At 39.0% G+C, this 17,445-nt stretch overlaps 1 protein-coding gene across 1 annotated transcript; it reads right to left on the bottom strand.

Annotated features, from left to right (window-relative positions):
• Positions 1-1,180: 1,180 nt before the first annotated feature.
• LOC306987104 (NACHT, LRR and PYD domains-containing protein 3-like) lies at positions 1,181-15,635 on the bottom strand. The gene is given in 12 exon segments (XM_079591126.1): positions 1,181-2,390; positions 3,783-3,861; positions 3,864-3,955; positions 5,539-5,709; positions 7,933-8,106; positions 8,832-9,005; positions 9,313-9,486; positions 11,732-13,546; positions 13,639-13,743; positions 14,329-14,410; positions 14,687-14,734; positions 15,452-15,635. Coding segments are annotated over 10 exon segments (2,841 nt in total). The 5' UTR covers positions 14,379-14,410; positions 14,687-14,734; positions 15,452-15,635; the 3' UTR covers positions 1,181-2,383.
• Between the last annotated feature and the right edge of the window lie 1,810 nt (positions 15,636-17,445).

Raw genomic sequence — 17,445 nt, 5'->3', positions numbered from 1 at the left:
ATCCAATATATATTTCATATATATATTTTTCCTACTATGGAAGTCAATGGGAACCAAAAACTGTGAGTCTGATTCCACCATTGATTTGATAACCTGTGATTCATCGTTGCCAGACCATATGGCAGCAGTGATCCGGGGGCGACATACTTTCCCCCTTTGGTCCAGCAGCTGGATGAATCCACGGTGGCTCCTTTGTCTAACCATGTCTATGCTTCATATAGAGGAACGTCTTTGTACAGATCAATGTTTGATTCAGGAGGCAGAATTGTCTTCTGTGCTGTAGTACATGAACACACTTGTACAGTTGCACAAGGAACACGCCTGTTTAGCCGCTACATCAGCAAGAGCATTACCTTTAGCTTCCGTAGTATTAGTTGTGAGATGTGCTTTCACTTTGATCACCGCTAATTTCTTTGGAAGTTTCATGGCAAACATTAGATCTTTCACTAATCCAGCATGCTTAATGGGGGACCCAGCAGAAGTCAGAAACTGTCTGCTTTGCCAAATGACACCCAAAATCATGAATTACCCCAAAAGCATACCTGAACTCTGTGTAGATATTTGCAACCGATCCTGAAATAAGCGTCCATGCTCTAGTTAAGGCTATAGTTCTGCAGCTTGAAAAAAGCTGAAAACTTATCTGGAAGACGACCTGAACCTGCCACTTCAGAGGTGGACGTTACTGCATAACCTGATAACTCCGCAAATAACTGCAATTGCAGATTTCGAACAGAGATGGCGGCAAAGATGAAAAACTACGGACTGCAGCTTTAAGTAGTTTTGTCTTTAAAACAAATGGCTCTTTAAAACATACTGTAAATAACAAAAAGTGTCATTATAATACATCATTATGCACTGTGGTACTGAACCACCTTGAAATACACTGTAGTTGTACACACAAAAATATTAATCATATAGTAGGGCCTACTGTCCCTGTGGTATATATCATTGTCTTATAATGCATGTACTGTATCCCAGGATTACCGGCTATGGGGCAACTGCACGGACTGCTCTTGGCACGGTGGAGTCGCATTGATGAGTGAAGGAGACGAGGTGTGGTTAGACTGGTGAGATCACCTGGCATTGTGATGTTACCATTTTTTCATCTTATAATTATGACCAGTATTGTATTGGATATTGTACCTTTTCCACAGAAAATAAACAAACTCAAATCAGTATTTCATGTCCAGTTTTTTATTTTGTAAGTAGCTGTGTATAATGCTGATTTACTGCACATTATCTCCCATATACATATAGTGGAAAGGATAACTGTTTAGTACTTTTGTTAAGATAAAATAGTATACTGGTTAAAAAAAGCCATGATTTGCTTCCATCGCCTGCTTAATCAGATGAACACATAGGCAGGCAGGTGCAGATATAGTAAACAATATATTGTGCATCCCTATTACACACTGTACAAAGCATCTATATGTGTTGCATATGTTTTACACAGGAACTAAAATATCTGCATTTAGGCATGTGTTACGAATCTTGCACATGTTTCAGACAGGAACAGGTTCATGAAGGAGTGTACAGCCCATTAGAGGTCAAAGTAGAAACAAAAGATGGTCTGCTGTACAAAATGAACAATTTCAGATCCTGTCCACCTTCACCACAGTATAAAAAGGTACATTTTACTGCCATTAACTAAGGCATAAAGTTTAATTACACATCACGAAGTGAATAACCGACCCCTCTGATCAAATATTAACAAGTGTTTTAAAGTGTAACATAACTGGAGATTCAGATGTTCTCAATATAGTTGTTCTCAATATAGTTGTCTTTTAATTGGTAACTGTCTAGTTGCACACTGTAACTATAATGATAAGTGTCAATGAAGAATCACCTATTCATCACCTGCATATCACCTATTCACATCGAGTCGCATACTAAATGTGTGGTTCCAACAAATGAATGATGTAAATGACACTCTCACGAGTCATGAGAAAAAAGATATCTCAAAAAGTACACTAACGCGCTGCGCTAGAGGACTTCCCGTATCATATAAAGCTGCAATCTAATCTTGTTTACATGAGATACGCCTGCTCCCGAGCAGGTTTAAGCTTACGGAATTGTTGCTATGGCAGCAAGTCCAGGATGAGCGTCGAAGAACCAAACAATCCAAGATCATGCCAAATCGCCAACAATCAAATCCAGCTAACTAAGTTAGCGACGTATGAAGAACGGACCCCAGTACAAATGTCAAAAGAAAAAAAGGTTTCTTTGTTTAATTTTGGATGAAGGATTGTATCATTCTGTAAAGTTACTCAAACACATCCGTGTGTGATGATCATTATGAGTTTGTGTCTGTTGATTCGGTTGAATGTGTCTGTAGTGGCTCTTTATTCACCATCAGCTGATCCAGAGAAACTCAGACTAACATCTAAAACCTGTAGGTAAAACACAGTCAAATGTGTGTGACGTTACTGCATTGTCCACTTTACAACAACTAAAATAAAACTATATATCACTATTAGTGAGAGACAATAACCATGTGATACATGGTGTCAACTATAGTTAATAGATTTGTATAAGCCATTTTAAACATTCAGCATTAGACCTTTGACTTATCCATAATAATACTTTTTGTGTCAGATTGTTTTTATGATAACGAAAGTGCCAAGTGGTTATACATATTTATCTATATATTCTATTGAAAAGGACAAAAGCAGAATTCTCTTAAAGGATAATTCCGGTATTTAACACCTTGAGTCTATATTGTAGTTTGTTTTGGATGAACAAGAGTGGTAGACAACATTTTTTTGTTTTTTACTATAAAAGAATTGGCCATGGACCCATTTAAAATTGGAGTCAATGTGCATGTCCGAAAATGTCATTAAAACAACCTTTAACATTAGTTTTCAAAACTGTGCAACTCACCGAGTGATTAGTGATGTTAGTTGATGTTCCAGAAACAAAAAGTGTTGCGAAATTCAGTTTCTGTCGTGTTTTATTCGTCATTTTGTAAAATCCCATTGAATTCTGTTGAAGGACTGAGTGCTCGTTAATATCAGGTTAATATAAATGCGCTACCGGTAACGGAAAGGGGGCTGTTTACATTTGGTCGATGTAGTCTTTTTCCTCGCTTCCGTTTCTCATAAGGCTAGCGAGCAGAGCAACTGTGCTCCGGGAGAGTAAGCGAAATAAACAAACAAAACCTTCATTAATTGTTACTTGTAATATGAAGTTGAACTCGACTGTGACCGTGAGTGTCCCGCGAGACATAAACATCGGTTATCGCCATCAAGTGGTCGGGAGTGTGCTAACGCTTCAGATTCAAATATTGAGCGGAAGTTACACGGTTGTGAAGTGTCTGAAAAAATAGTTCCACTATAGCAAAATAAACGGATTGGAATCATATATTGCAACGATATATTGTTTATAATCATCAATGAACACCACTAACCACTCGGTGAGTTTAACAGTTTTGTAAACGAACATTATTGGCTGTTTTAATGACATTTTCGGACATGCACATTGACTCCAATGTTAAATGGGTCCATGGCCAATTCTTTTATAGTCAAAAACTCGAGAGAGGAACCATTGTCAAAAAAATTTTGTCTACCACTCTTGTTCATCCAAAACAAACTACAATATACACTCAAGGTGTTAAATACCGGAATTATCCTTTAAAATACACCAATGTGGTAAAAAAAAAATTGGAAATTATTATATTCTTGTTTTGAAATAAAATAAAACATAATTTTTTTGGCATATCAATAATTAATGCATTTGTGGGTTAAAACTTAAACATGATCTTCATCATTAAACTCATTGCTCACACAAGCGTTTGCAGTGCATAATGTGGATCATCCTTTAGATCAGAGAGCAGCTTCACATCTGAGTATCTTAGTTTATTCCAGACAGATCCAGTTGTCTCAGGTGTGAGGGGTTTGATCTCAGAGCTGAAGCCAGAGCAGCACAGCCTTCATCTGTAACACCACATTTATTCAACCTGTAGAGAACAATGACACTCTTAAAGGATTAGTTCACTTCAAAATGAAAATTTCCTGATAATTTGCTCACCCCAATGGCATCCAAGATGTTCATGTCTGTCTTTCTTCAGTGGAAAAGAAATTACGTTTTTTGAGGAAAACATTTCAGGATTTTTCTTCACACAATGGACTTCAACGGTAACCAAGATGGTGAAGTCTAAAACAATGCAGTTTCAAAGGGCTTTAAAGCGCTTCAAAGGGCTCTGCACAATCCCAGCTGAGGAATAGGGTCTTATCTAGCAAAACGATTGGTCATTTTCTAAAAAAAAAAAAAAAAAAAGATATACTTTTTAACCACAATTGTTTGTCTTGTGCTGGTCTGCAACGCGCCTGGCATTATGTCATCACGTTGGAAAGGTCATGCTGGACATAATTAAACATCCAGGATAGGCACACGAAAGGACAGACATAAATATATCATTCAACATTCAATAAAATTTTAACGATCCTCCTTCTCCACGCTAGTAAACAATGGGGCAGTACATACGACTACCTCCAGCTTGACCTTTCCAACGTGATGAAGTAATGCCCGGCACGTCGCAGTCCAGCACAAGACGAACAATTGTGGTTAAAAAGTATATAGATTTCCTTTTTTTTTTTATGACCGATCGCTAGATAAGACCCTATTCCTCAGCTGGGAAGTGCAGAGCCCTTTGAAGCACTTTAAAGTCCTTTGAAACTGCATTGATTTGGACTTCAACATCTTGGTTATCGTTGAAATGTGGAGAAAAATCCTGAAATGTTTTCCTCAAAAAACTTAATTTCTTTTCCACTGAAGAAAGAAAGACATGAACATCTTTGATGGCATTGGGGTGAGTAAATTATCAGGAAATTTTCATTTTGAGGTGAAGGAATCCTTTAAGTCTCTCAGTTCAGGATCTACAGATCAGATAAGCAGGAGCTTCACAATCGGACAGAGAGACTTTATCCATGACACGATTAACAGGTCCAGTCTAGAAACCCACTTCTACATGGTGCTTGAAGAGGTTAATTTCAATATCATTAAAGTGTCAGAACCTTTAAATTTTTTTCATGCTAGTAAACCAAAATCCTCAACACAACACATTACATACATTCAAATCAATTTTTCATGTCCAATAATATTTAGTTTGGTAAGTAGTGGTTTAATAAGCGGGGTAATTCCCACTTTTCATCAGTATGCAAATTATATACAGAACTATTGTTACTTAATATCAGGATGGACAGAGATATGCAATTTCACCACATCTAGACTCCTCGCCTCTGAAGGTCAGTAACCACCTGGAACTGAGGAACCATGTTCAACAGCAAACTCACAAACCACATGTGTTTGCAAAACATCTGATCAGCTTCACATATCAAATAAATTAAGAGACTCACCTGTGTTGTGTTTGTGATATTTTTTTGTGACAGGCATTTGTCTTTAATTTTTACACTTGATACTTGTGGATAAAACTCTACAGATGATCCTACATCCCTGTCAGAACTGATACAACTATAAACTGTTTAGGAATATTTCATTGTGAGTATCAGTGAGTGTGTGACTCTCAGAGAGATGATTTACCTCAGTATCTCCAGTTTACAGTGATCCTCCAGTCCAGCAGAGAGCAGATTCACTCCTGATGTTCCTAGTTTATTCAATGACAGATCCAGTTCTCTCAGGTGTGAGGGGTTTGATCTCAGAGCTAAAGCCAGAGCAGCACAATCTCCACCTGTGATGCCACAATTAATCAACCTGTAGAGAGCAATGACACTCTTCAGTCTCTCAGTTCAGAATCTACAGATCAGATAAGCAGGATTGAGCACCGCAAATGCAGTCACTGCATTATTTTCCTCCTGATTATTTTCTTTTTTCTTTTTATTCCATTGTAACACTATGAAAAAGACAACATATATTGCACATTTGTGGTTTGCTCTCCTGAATTACTTTAAGATATATCCCATGGTTTTGGGTTATTCGTGGTCTGTTTTGTTAAAGGGGTGGTATAATGCTCCTTTTACAATATGTCCCCAGAGTGTGTCTGTGAAGTTTTAGCTCAAAATACCCCACAGATCATTTTTTTATAGCATGTTAAAATGGTCCCTTTTTGAGGGTGAGCAAAGACAAATTGTGTGTTTAAATGTCCCTTTAAATGCAAATGAGCTGCTGCTCCCTGCACAGAGGGCGGAGCTTCAAGAGCTTGTGTGTGTTAGCAGCTCCCATTACGTACACATACTAAAATGTCAGTTATCTTCTGCCTTTTATGTTTAAACTGGAGTCTGACAATAATGGAGAGACTCAAGAAGACGTGACAACATGTAGAATGCAACAGGTTGTTTCTGAATGGTTAGTTGATTAATATATGTAGCTCATGTGGAGTTAACTATCTTCAAATATTTGATTAGCATAATCTGTCATGATAATCTATAATCTATTGCTCTTTTGGGAACTGTTGTAAGATGCCTACAGATTGACATGCTATTGCATTTGTGTTGCGTACTGTTTTGCAATAAATTTGAAAAGACGACAACTTGAGCAGACTCCCAAATGTGGTCTACTACAACTACTCTTCCTCTTCTCATGGACTCACCCCCTTTGTTGCATGTTCCCAGGGGCGGGGTTTATGTCCCTATTAGTCGTTTGTTGTAGTCCTTAAAAAATGATTTCTTTTAAAGCAAATATCTCCCTTTGTTTTGAACTTTGAGCATTGTAACTTTGCAGATGTTGTTTATGCTCAAACAGCAACATTACATACTAACTAAAGTTAGAAAAGTTAAATATAACAGCGCGTCACCGCTCGTCACTCCCAGATAACAAAAAATGGGCCAAGGCGGGTCTTGGGTGGAGCTGAGGTGCCTGGTTAATGAAACCACGCCCACCTCGACGTGTGATCAAGTTATCTCAGGCTAAGGAGCTAATGCTATATGCTAGTGGCAGTACCGTTGTAAGTACTGTGCCGAGTGTGCGACCGCGCTAAAGCGAAAGATGACTTGATGATGTAAAGCCAATAGCTGAAGTTCATGTTTTTGCCCCTCAAAATATTATAATAGTTAAAAGACATAGCTAAAAGTGAGACTGTGTTTATAGTGATGCTGTATTATTCTGCCAGTTAAAAATGTATTATAGACGTTTTAAAATCTGAAAACTCCAAAAAGCAACAAAATTGTCATACATCTAATAGTGCATGTTCACAGTATCCTGGGTTTCCCCATGCTGCCTTGCGCGCAGCTCGGTTTTATTCACGCTGCTACGTCATCATACAAATCATACAGGCGCATTTGATAGACATTCGTAGCGCCCAATAAACGTCTCTGGGCATTCGTAAACCACGCCTCAAATACGAGAAAATGAACATGTGGTTCCCAGACCATGTCTCAATGAGACGAGGTCTGACGTTGGCCAGGCTATGTTCACAGAGGACAACAACTGAAAAACACTGCTGGTTGTTCTCTCGATACTCGACGACGACGCAATCCTGAAAAAAGCTCAAACACAGCAGAGATGCCAATTTCAGCGGCTGAAATTAGCTGACGTGACACTAACAGATAGCAGACAAACGGCTAGTAGTGACAGCAGTGGCAATCCACCTGTCACTCAAGTGGTCACGCTCTTAATTATGCAGAACTTTAAGGCTTAATTTAATTTAAACGGATGAGTTATAAAAAAAATACACCCCCCTCACAGATGTCACGAAGGGCAAAATTAGCTATATAGACCAAAACGACTTTTAGCACCAGGCTGTAAACAAGTTTTATTCTGCTGTAAAGTTGGACATTGTAACATGGGAGAGATACAGATTTAACTCCCTTTTGCATCCAGCGGCCAGTCGATGAATTGCAGCATAAGTCACTTCCGTGTTGGTTTCAAGAGAGAGACAGGGAGGTTGCCGCTCGGTCAGAACTGATACAACTATAAACTAATTGAGAATATTTCAATGTGAGTATTAGTGAGTGTGTGACTCTCAGAGAAATTATTTACCACAGTATCTCCAGTTTACAGTGAGGATCCTTCAGTCCAGCAGAGAGCAGATTCACTCCTGATGATCCTAGTTTATTCAATGACAGATCCAGTTCTCTCAGGTGTGAGGGGTTTGATCTCAGAGCTGAAGCCAGAGCAGCAAAACCTTCATCTGTGACGCCACAATTAATCAACCTATAGAGAAAAATAACACTCTTCACACTTGTAGATCTCTCTCAAATACTGGTAAAAATTAATTTTCTAATTTCAAGTATGGGTAGGTTGGTACAGTTTCCATGTCAGGAGGTAAAAAATGTTGTATCCTGTGAGTTAATGTCCTAAATGTAGAGGTGAAGACAGGTGAATGAAACGTCACCAATCAGTTAGTTATTTCCTTTCTGAACATTAATGAGCTTTTTTAAGGGTAAACCCGGCACTGATCTGGGGCTGCAGAAACTAGGTTTGACACTCCTGATTTTTTTTGATAAGCAGCCATGTAACAAGGATAATGTACAGTTGGTGTACAATTTTCCACATTAGTTTGCAAGTGATATACAACTCTATTTTACAGATGAGACATGGATAATGGACATCAGGCTATTTAGCCATATCTCGACTCCTCGTCTCTGAAAGCCAATAACCATCTGGAAATGAGGAACCATGTTCAACCGCAAACTCACAAACCATGTGTTTGCAAAACAGCTTATCAGTTTCACAACATCTCTAAGAAAAGAGACTCACCTGTGTTGTGTGATAAACATTTTTTGTGACAGGTATTTGTCTTTCCTTTTTACACTTGATACTTGTGGATAACTACAGATTATCCTACATCCCTGTCAAAGCTGATACAACTATAAACTATTTAGGAATATTTAATTGTGAGTATCAGTGAGTGTGTGACTCTCAGAGAGATGATTTACCTCAGTGTCTCCAGTTTACAGTGAGGATCCTTCAGTCCAACAGAGAGCAGATTCACTCCTGATGTTCCTAGTTTATTTCTAGTCAGATCCAGTTGTCTCAGGTGTGAGGGGTTTGATCTCAGAGCTGAAGCCAGAGCAGCACAACCTTTATCTGTGACGCCACAATTAATTAACCTGTAGAGAAAATGACACTCTTCAGTCTCTCAGTTCAGGATCTGCAGATCAGATAAGCAGGATTGAGCAACGCAAAATACTCATCTGAATAGGAATAACGTTCCATAAAAAAGTACTGACAAACTTCTGAAAGATATTAATAGGATAATATTGTACATGTTAATTATTCTTTGTATATTCATATTTTTTACTGACTTAACTGAAGATTTCCTATATCCACCCTTTTCCTAACGAGCCTACTGCGTTTTAGATTATGGGAGAATATTATTGAGAATATTTCATTGTGAGTATCAGAGAAATGATTTACCTCAGTGTCTCCAGTTTACAGTGAGGATCCTTCAGTCCAACAGAGAGCAGATTAACTCCTGATGTTCCTAATTTATTCAATGACAGATCCAGTTCTCTCAGGTGTGAGGGGTTTGATCTCAGAGCTGAAGCCAGAGCAGCACAACCTTTATCTGTGACACCACAATATCTCAACCTGTAGAAGAAGAAAAAAAACACATGCATGATAAACTAACACTAGTTTAAAATAATAATAAATGAATTGACTTCACTTTAAGAATGTAAAGTATTAGGCTACAATATTTCATCTAATTTCTGCTAGTCATTCATAAACTTTTATAAATTATTGATATTTGTAGTTTTACTTTTACGTCAACTACTAGCATTTAGGCCTACAGAAACATTCAAATTCAATCAAAGCTTTACTGGCATGATTGTTGGGCATATAGAATGGTAAGCCAAGGGGATGGCATCCACTATCCAGTGGGCCATCCTCTGTTTGGAGACAGCCTTTCCCTTCTGCTGGCCTCCGTAACAGACAAAGAGCTGGTCTGAGGTCCTGACGCTTTGAGTTCTGTCCACATACATATGCAGAGTGCGAACGGAACAGAGCAAAGCCAGGGCTGGGTCTGCTTCCTCCAGGGGCAGCGCTTGCAGGTTCACTACCTGGTCCCTGGAGGGTGTGGTAGGAACCTTGGGCACATAGCCAGGCCGGGGTCTCAGTACAACATGGTTGTCACCCGGCCCGAACTCTAAGCACGATTCGTCAACCGAAAATGCCTGCATGTCCCCTACCCTCTTGACAGAGGCCAGTGCAACCAGCAGCAAAGTCTTCATGGAGAGAAGCTTTAAGTCTGCTGATTGCAACGGCTCAAAGGGAGCATCCTGCTCCCTTATATTATTATTAAAGGTTAAATAACTCAAATTAAATAATACAAATATAATATAAATGCCATACAGTGCACATATTTAGCAAAATACTCCTCTCTGTTAGCTCATTTTTCTAGCCAACTAACGTGCAATGGTTATTAAATGGCTTTCTTGATCCCGAGGTAACGTAACTGTTACGTTAAACCTAAACGTTGTGACAATTTTCTCCAGCTGTTTTATTGACACCTTTCCGCGTTGAAAAACACTGATTGCTCGATATTAAGTATGAGGCATATACATTTTGGTAAGTTGTACTGGATCTTTCAACATGCTGATTCGTGTTTATTTATTATTTACTAGTTGTAAAGAGTGAGATGATCTGTCACGTCACATTTACAAGTGCTAAAGCGATATTTATTGTTTGAATTTCGTAATACAATTTACAGAATCGGAGCGCTGAGAATTTGCTTATCAAAAGTAACCTTCTCTTTGTTGTCTGTCAGTGTCCTCTTTGCTTCGCGATTTTTCCCTGCGTGAGAAAAGCGTTTTTCAGTTTACTTTTGACAGAAATTCTGTCAATCAAAAGGAGATGACAGACCCTCCAATCACCACGCAGACGCCCGGAAGTCCGGGCCCGCCCACTCCTCCATTCCCCGCAGAGATGCTGAGCGTCCGTGGGCGGGACATAATTGCAGCATTTATCCAATGACCGTCTAGTTTCGGAGCACTGAAAAAAACTGTTCAAAGCAGCCCCATTGAAGTCAATGGACACTCGGCTTCAATAGAAAAATGCACTGTGACGCTGCGGGAATGAATGAGAAAGGAAATCGAGTCAGATGACCAGCTGCTGATTCTGAACGAACTCGTCTTCGAGATGAACGTGTTCTAAAGCATTGTTAGTCAATAAAATGTTAATAAAATAGTAAATTTATTTGACCATTAATTGTTGACATTATAGGGGAAGCCGAGTTTCCCTTGCAGTCTTAAAGAAATCGCCACTGGTGCAATCACAGCTGATGCGAACGATTGCATGCCAATGTGTATTGGCTTGTTTTAGTTTCACTCGAAGTAGATTGGTCTCTCTAGCGAGATTCCTATTGGTCGGTCACGACATACGTCATAGTGACCGACTGATAGGGAACATAAAACTAAGCTCTACTCTATACTGCTAAAAACTTGCGTTTGAAAAGTCAGTAGCAAATTCTTACATTCGCAAACATACAAACTAAACTAAACTAACATTCCAAAGTTCACAAAATTTCAAAGTTCACAAAGCAAAAAACTCCAGAAAATAAATTCCAGAGAATGGTTTGAATATTCAAGATCACTGTAACTTCTACTTTCTATTTCAGTTAATGTAAAAAATAAATAAAAATTAAACAAATAGGGGGTGGGTCGCTTTGGAGACAACTAGATCCGGGGCCTTTGCCAGTGATAATCCACCCCTGGTGCTGATAATAGGATTTGGTGAAAATTTCCCCATTTGTGTTGTGTTGGTAAGAAAGAACATGCTAAAATCATAAATGTGATCATGTTTTATCAGTGTAGTGATTGCTGTCAGTGTGACTTACTGAACTGATCTGGATTCTTTAACCACAGGCAGCAGCTTCTGAAGAAGTTCATCTGCTTTTTTTTGTGCTCCAATAAACTGTTTTAGATCAAAAACATCTATCTTCTGCTCTGATGTCAGCAACACATAAACCAGAGCTGACCACTGTGAAGAGGAGAGTTTGGTTTGTTTTATTTTTCCAGATCTCAGATAATGTTGGATCTCCTGCATCAGTGAATCATCACCCAGTTCCTTCAGACAGTGGAACAGATTGATGGATCTCTCTGGAGAGTGATTCTTCCTGATCTTCTGCTTGATGTACTGAACCGTTTCCTCTTTGTTGTAGGAACAGCTTCCAGTCTGTGTCAGTAAATCTCGTAAGAGAGTCTGATTGGACTTCAATGAGAAACCCAGAAGAAAGCGCAGGAAAATGTCCAGATGTCCATTCTCACTCTGTAAAGACGCATCCACAGCTATGTGATAAAGGCCAGATACTGAATAATTTTTCTGTCGTTTTAAAAACATAGAAAAAAGACTTTGTTTGGTTTGGTCAACAACATTGATGTTGTCGTTTGTAAAGCAGAGATGCACATATAGAGCAGCTAGATGTTCCTGTATGGTCAGATGCACAAAGCAGAAGACTTTCCCCTGATTCAAGCCAAACTCCTCTCTGAAGATCTGAGTGAACAATCCTGAGTACACTGATGCTTCTGCCACATCAATGCCACACTCTCCCAGGTCTTCCTCATAGAAGATCAGGTTGCCTTTCACAAGCTGCTGGAAAGCCAGTTTCCCCAGTTTGAGAATCATGTCTTCATCTTTCACTTTCTTCTCTTCATCTTTCACTGTCTTCTCATAGTCCTTCTCATGTTTGATGTTGGTCTGAATGATCAGGAAGTGTGTGTACATCTGAGTGAGAGTCTTGGGAATCTCTCCAGTCTCTGCTTGACTCAACATCTCCTCTAGGACAGTGACTGAGATCCAGCAGAAGACTGGGATGTGGCACATGATGTGGAGGCTTCTCGATGCCTTCAGGTGTGTGATGACTGCATCGGCCAGACTCTGATCACTGATTCTCTTCCTGAAGTATTCCTCCTTCTGTGGCTCATTGAAGCCGCGTACCTCTGTCACACGATGGACACACTCAGCGGGGATGAGATCAGATGCTGCTGGTCTGGAGGTGATCCAGATGAGAGACGAGGGAAGCAGATTCCCCACAATGAGGTTCATCAGCAGCTCGTCCACTGAGGCGGATTCACTCACATCACACAAACTCACATCACTCTGAAAGTCCAGAGACAGATGACACTCATCCAGACCATCAAAGATGAACAACACTTTATATTCATCACTGGATATTTCCATTTCTTTTGTTTCAGGGAAAAAGCGATGAAGAAGATCTGAAAGACTGAGTGTTTTGTCCTTCATCAAGTTGAGCTCTCTGAAAGGAAGTGGAAATATGAGCTGGACGTCCTGATTGTCTTTCCCTTCAGCCCAGTCCAGGATGAACTTCTGCACAGAGACTGTTTTTCCAATGCCAGCGACTCCCTTTGTCAGCACAGTTCTGATGGGTTTGTCTTGTCCAGGTAAAGGTCTAAAGATGTCATTGCATTTGATTGGTGTGTCCTCTGTTGCTGCTCTCCTGGATTGTATCGCAATCTGTCTCACCTCATGCTCTTTATTGATCCCTCCACTTCCACTCTCTGTGATGTAGAGCTCTGTGTAGATCTCATTCAGGAGTGTTGGGTTTCCCTGCTTTGCTGTTCCTTCAGACAAACACTGAAACTTCTTCATCAGACTTGATTTAAATCTGCTTTGGATCAGTTGAGAGTCATGACTGAAAGAATAAAACAACAGATTACAATAAATTAAAATGGTTGTAATCATATTCAGAATTGGAGTGAGTCTGTCTAGACTGAAATGTTATACCTCAGATCAGCTGATGTGTGTTTTCCATGTAATGTTTCTGGTTTGTCCATAGACCGGTCACTCTTCATGGACACACAGCTGAACTCTGGTGGGTTTGAACTCTGACTGTGGAATTTAATTTAATAGTAGAGATACAATAATTAATTTAGTTAAATTGATCATGTAGATAAACCTAAAATAGAATTGAACCATCTATCCTTTTGATTTTTAATATGTTGTTGTGTTTAAATTCTGTTATAATCTGGTTGAATAATCAGTTTGACAGTATTGTTCTGGTCCAGATTATCAGTGTGCTGGGGCCAGTAGATGTCAGTGAAACATCAGGACTGAAGCTCTGGATCAGCTGTGAGAAGGAACCCGATCCTTTCCTCAACTCTTGATTTTGCAGGGCTTTATAATATTACGAGTCACTGAGTTTTAAATGCTTCCAGAATAGCTTCTCTGAGATTAAAAATCTATTTTATAAGAGTGTCATGATGGACAGCAGTACAATCAGTTTGAAAAACACAAAAATTACAAAACAAAAATCAACAAACTAAAACACTTAAAAACAATTACACATCGAGTCATCTTCCAGTTGCCGAATAATAGATTTAAAATATTCCATAGACACCCAGTTTTTTTATTTGATTAGAATTCTAATATGATAGAGACAAGGAGTCACATTTCCTTAAGAAGACTTTGACGTACCTGAATTCTGGAGAAAAATCTTCATTGCTGAATGTTTCTTTGTTCTCCATGATTTATTCAGTATGAAGCTGCACTAGTAAGTCTGATGAGTCAGAAATACTGTTTCATACAAACTGACAAACAAAAGTATTACATTTAATTTCTAATTACAATTTAATTTAAAATCTTTCCCAAATTGTTAGCTGTTTAAAAAAGACTAAATGTATTGAATTCGTTTTAATTCAAATGCTTCAAATGAAATGAATAAATTCAAAATAGGGGGTATTTTTTTTTTTTAATAAAATATTTCAGTAAATTTGATGAACAAAATAAATGCATGTACAAAATTAAAACAGATGTTTATTTCAACCCAGCCCACCTGATGTTACCTTCACCCTGGCGAGGAAGGTTGTAGCTCTCTTTGTACCTGACAATGTCACAGAATATATAATTTAGACTGAAACTACTTAAATTATATCGAAGTTTAAGACATGAAGCAAAAAAAAAAAAAAAAAAAAAAAAAAGAGATTACGTTACAACACTCCCTATCTAAATATGTTCATTTAAAATCAGTCGGTTACCTTATTTATTTATTTTTTAGAACATTGTCCCCAACCGATCTTTAAAATATAATTGGTGTACCTATATCACAAAAAAAGCCAATTTCTTTAAGAATTTCATGTTTACTTTTTCTTGTATATATTTCAAGAGAGCAGTTAATTGTTAGCTACCTAAGTTAAAGGTGCTATCAGCGATCTCACACGTTTTTTAGGCCTTTTTTTTCCCACATACCGCAAACATCTCCTCACTATCCGCTAGCGGCCTGTCCCCTGAACACACTAAAAAAACGCGGTCTCTGCACACAGCCCAGGCTCTACAAACAGCAGCAAAACAAACGGAGCAAAAAACAGAGCAACCCACAGCACTAAACATAACAAACTGTTCCAACAAACCGACAAGAATGATGTTGGGTGGGGTTTGGGGGGTTATTGTGCAGATGAGGAGGAGGGAGGGTCTAGCTAGCCTCCGTTTTGTTTGATAATAATTCAAACATCAACAAGAGGTTACGCCGACCGAGATCGCTGATAGCACCTTTAATGAGGAAGTCACTTAAATGCAGCTCACCTGACAGATGCTCACTCACCTTAGTGTTGTTGATGGTTAATGGACTCCAACCACTGAAATTTCTGCATCTGCAACCAGAAATATTCTTGAATATATACTATTAAAGACCTTTTTTTCAGATTAAAAGAATCTTATTACGTCCTGGTGTAAAATGGCACACAGCAAACCTGAAAACTCTTTCCCTTCTGGTAGCAAAGGTTGCCAAACCTGTTATATGAGAAATATCCAGCACATCCAGTTTATGAGAGAGAGACTAGTTAACTCACTAGTTTTAATTATCCGTAATCATAAAGTAATGTTCAAGTAGGCCTATGTTTTATACTAATGTCAAAGTACTAAAAGTATTGTAAGTGTAATATTTCAATACTGCTTGGGACTAAATTGGCCCACTTTTTAGTATATAAAAGTATACGTTGAAGTGTAGCTACTATAAGTGTAACAGAAGTAAACTTTAAGTGCACAAATTCACAACAACGTTTCTCATCTGTGTACTGCATCTGTGCTACCTACAAGTGAACTCATAAGTATAGGCCTACTAGTTGTTTACTATCTTAATACTAGCAGTAGCCTACATTTTTTTAGTTTATGAAAGTACACTTTGAAGTATACTCTCAGTAAACTACTAGTTTAATCGTTTTATAGTGTATAGGCCTACTTGTAAGTTTTCTTTAAGTGAACATTACATCATTCTTATGGTTTATTATTTTTGCACGCAAATGTTCCTATTTAGCTTTATACTCGAAATATAGTCTAACTTTAACGGCAAGGCAAGGCATTTACTAGCCATTAACTCGCCGTGCTTAGAGTGAACCCTTGGTATTTCTAGCTGATGTGATCCTAATGATCTGAGTGATCTGTTTGGTTTATATTCAGTGAGCATATCTGCAATGTATTGAGGTCCTAGGCCATTAAATGATTTAATACTTTAAAATCAATCCTATATGTAATTGGGAGCCAGTGTTGTGACAATCAGCGGCTGGAGTGCCCGCGTGAGCCACTGGGAGGCACTCCTCTAGTTTTCATTCCTCCTTATGGTTTTCCTTGGACTGATTATGCTTTATGTCTTTCACCTGTTTTTGATTATGCTTGTTAGCTTCTGTGATTTAAGCCTTGGTTTTCCTTTGTCTCTTTGCTAAGTGTTGTTAGTGTCATACTGCAAGCTGAGTGTTTTCCCAGTTCCTTCGTGTTTCCTAGTTTCACAGTTCCTGGACTCCCTGCCTGTATCTGGTTTTCCCGTTTGCCTTATCCCTTGCTGATCTGGACTGCTTACCTGGTTTTTGACTTCTGCCTGTTATCTGGTACCTGTTTCTGGATCTTCCTCTCAATAAAGCCTGCATTTGGATCTCCTCTGTCTGCGTCCTCGTGCAGTTTCATGACAGAACACTTATGCCTAGTTCACACTACAGGATTTTAAGCCCGATTTAAGCCCGATTTGCAAACGTTGAGCTCGCCGACAGGTCGGGGTGTTATCGTGTGCAAACCGCGGGGGATTAGCGGCCGATGAACGCTCGCCAATCTGTTAGTATGAAAGAGCCAACAACGCATCAAAGACGCTCGCAGACGCGTCACCGAGCCCAGAAAAATATCTAGCATGCTAGATATCCGGAGCTGTCGCACGACTCAACCACATGTGATGTCATGAGCTACAGCCAATCAGAGCAAGGCATGGGTTGAGGTCACCGGGAATATGCGGTTTTTTTTCTTTCAGAGCAAATCATCGCGCAAACAGTTTGCAGCACTAATTTCTGTCTGACGTCCATATTCAAACAAATACTCGCGTGTTGTGTACTTGTGTTCTTCTTCACTGGGTAGTGGCGCGCGTGCTGTATATCGTCATTTCCGGTTCGTTTTATCGCGTGATTTTTCGTGACAAAACGTGGTTTGTAGACAAGATATAATCGTTGGGTGACAGAGTTGTTGTCAACTCGTGTAGTGAGTTACCTCCTGTTGCGGATCAATCATGTTGTCGTGTGGTGTGAACAGCTCAACAACTTGAACACTCCTGATTTCACA

This window comes from Phoxinus phoxinus (assembly GCF_949152265.1).
Source record: "Phoxinus phoxinus genome assembly, chromosome: 19".
Lineage (NCBI taxonomy): Eukaryota > Metazoa > Chordata > Actinopteri > Cypriniformes > Leuciscidae > Phoxinus > Phoxinus phoxinus.
The sequence above is the reverse complement of the archived record's forward strand: the minus strand, read 5'-3'. Positions and strand labels throughout refer to the sequence as shown.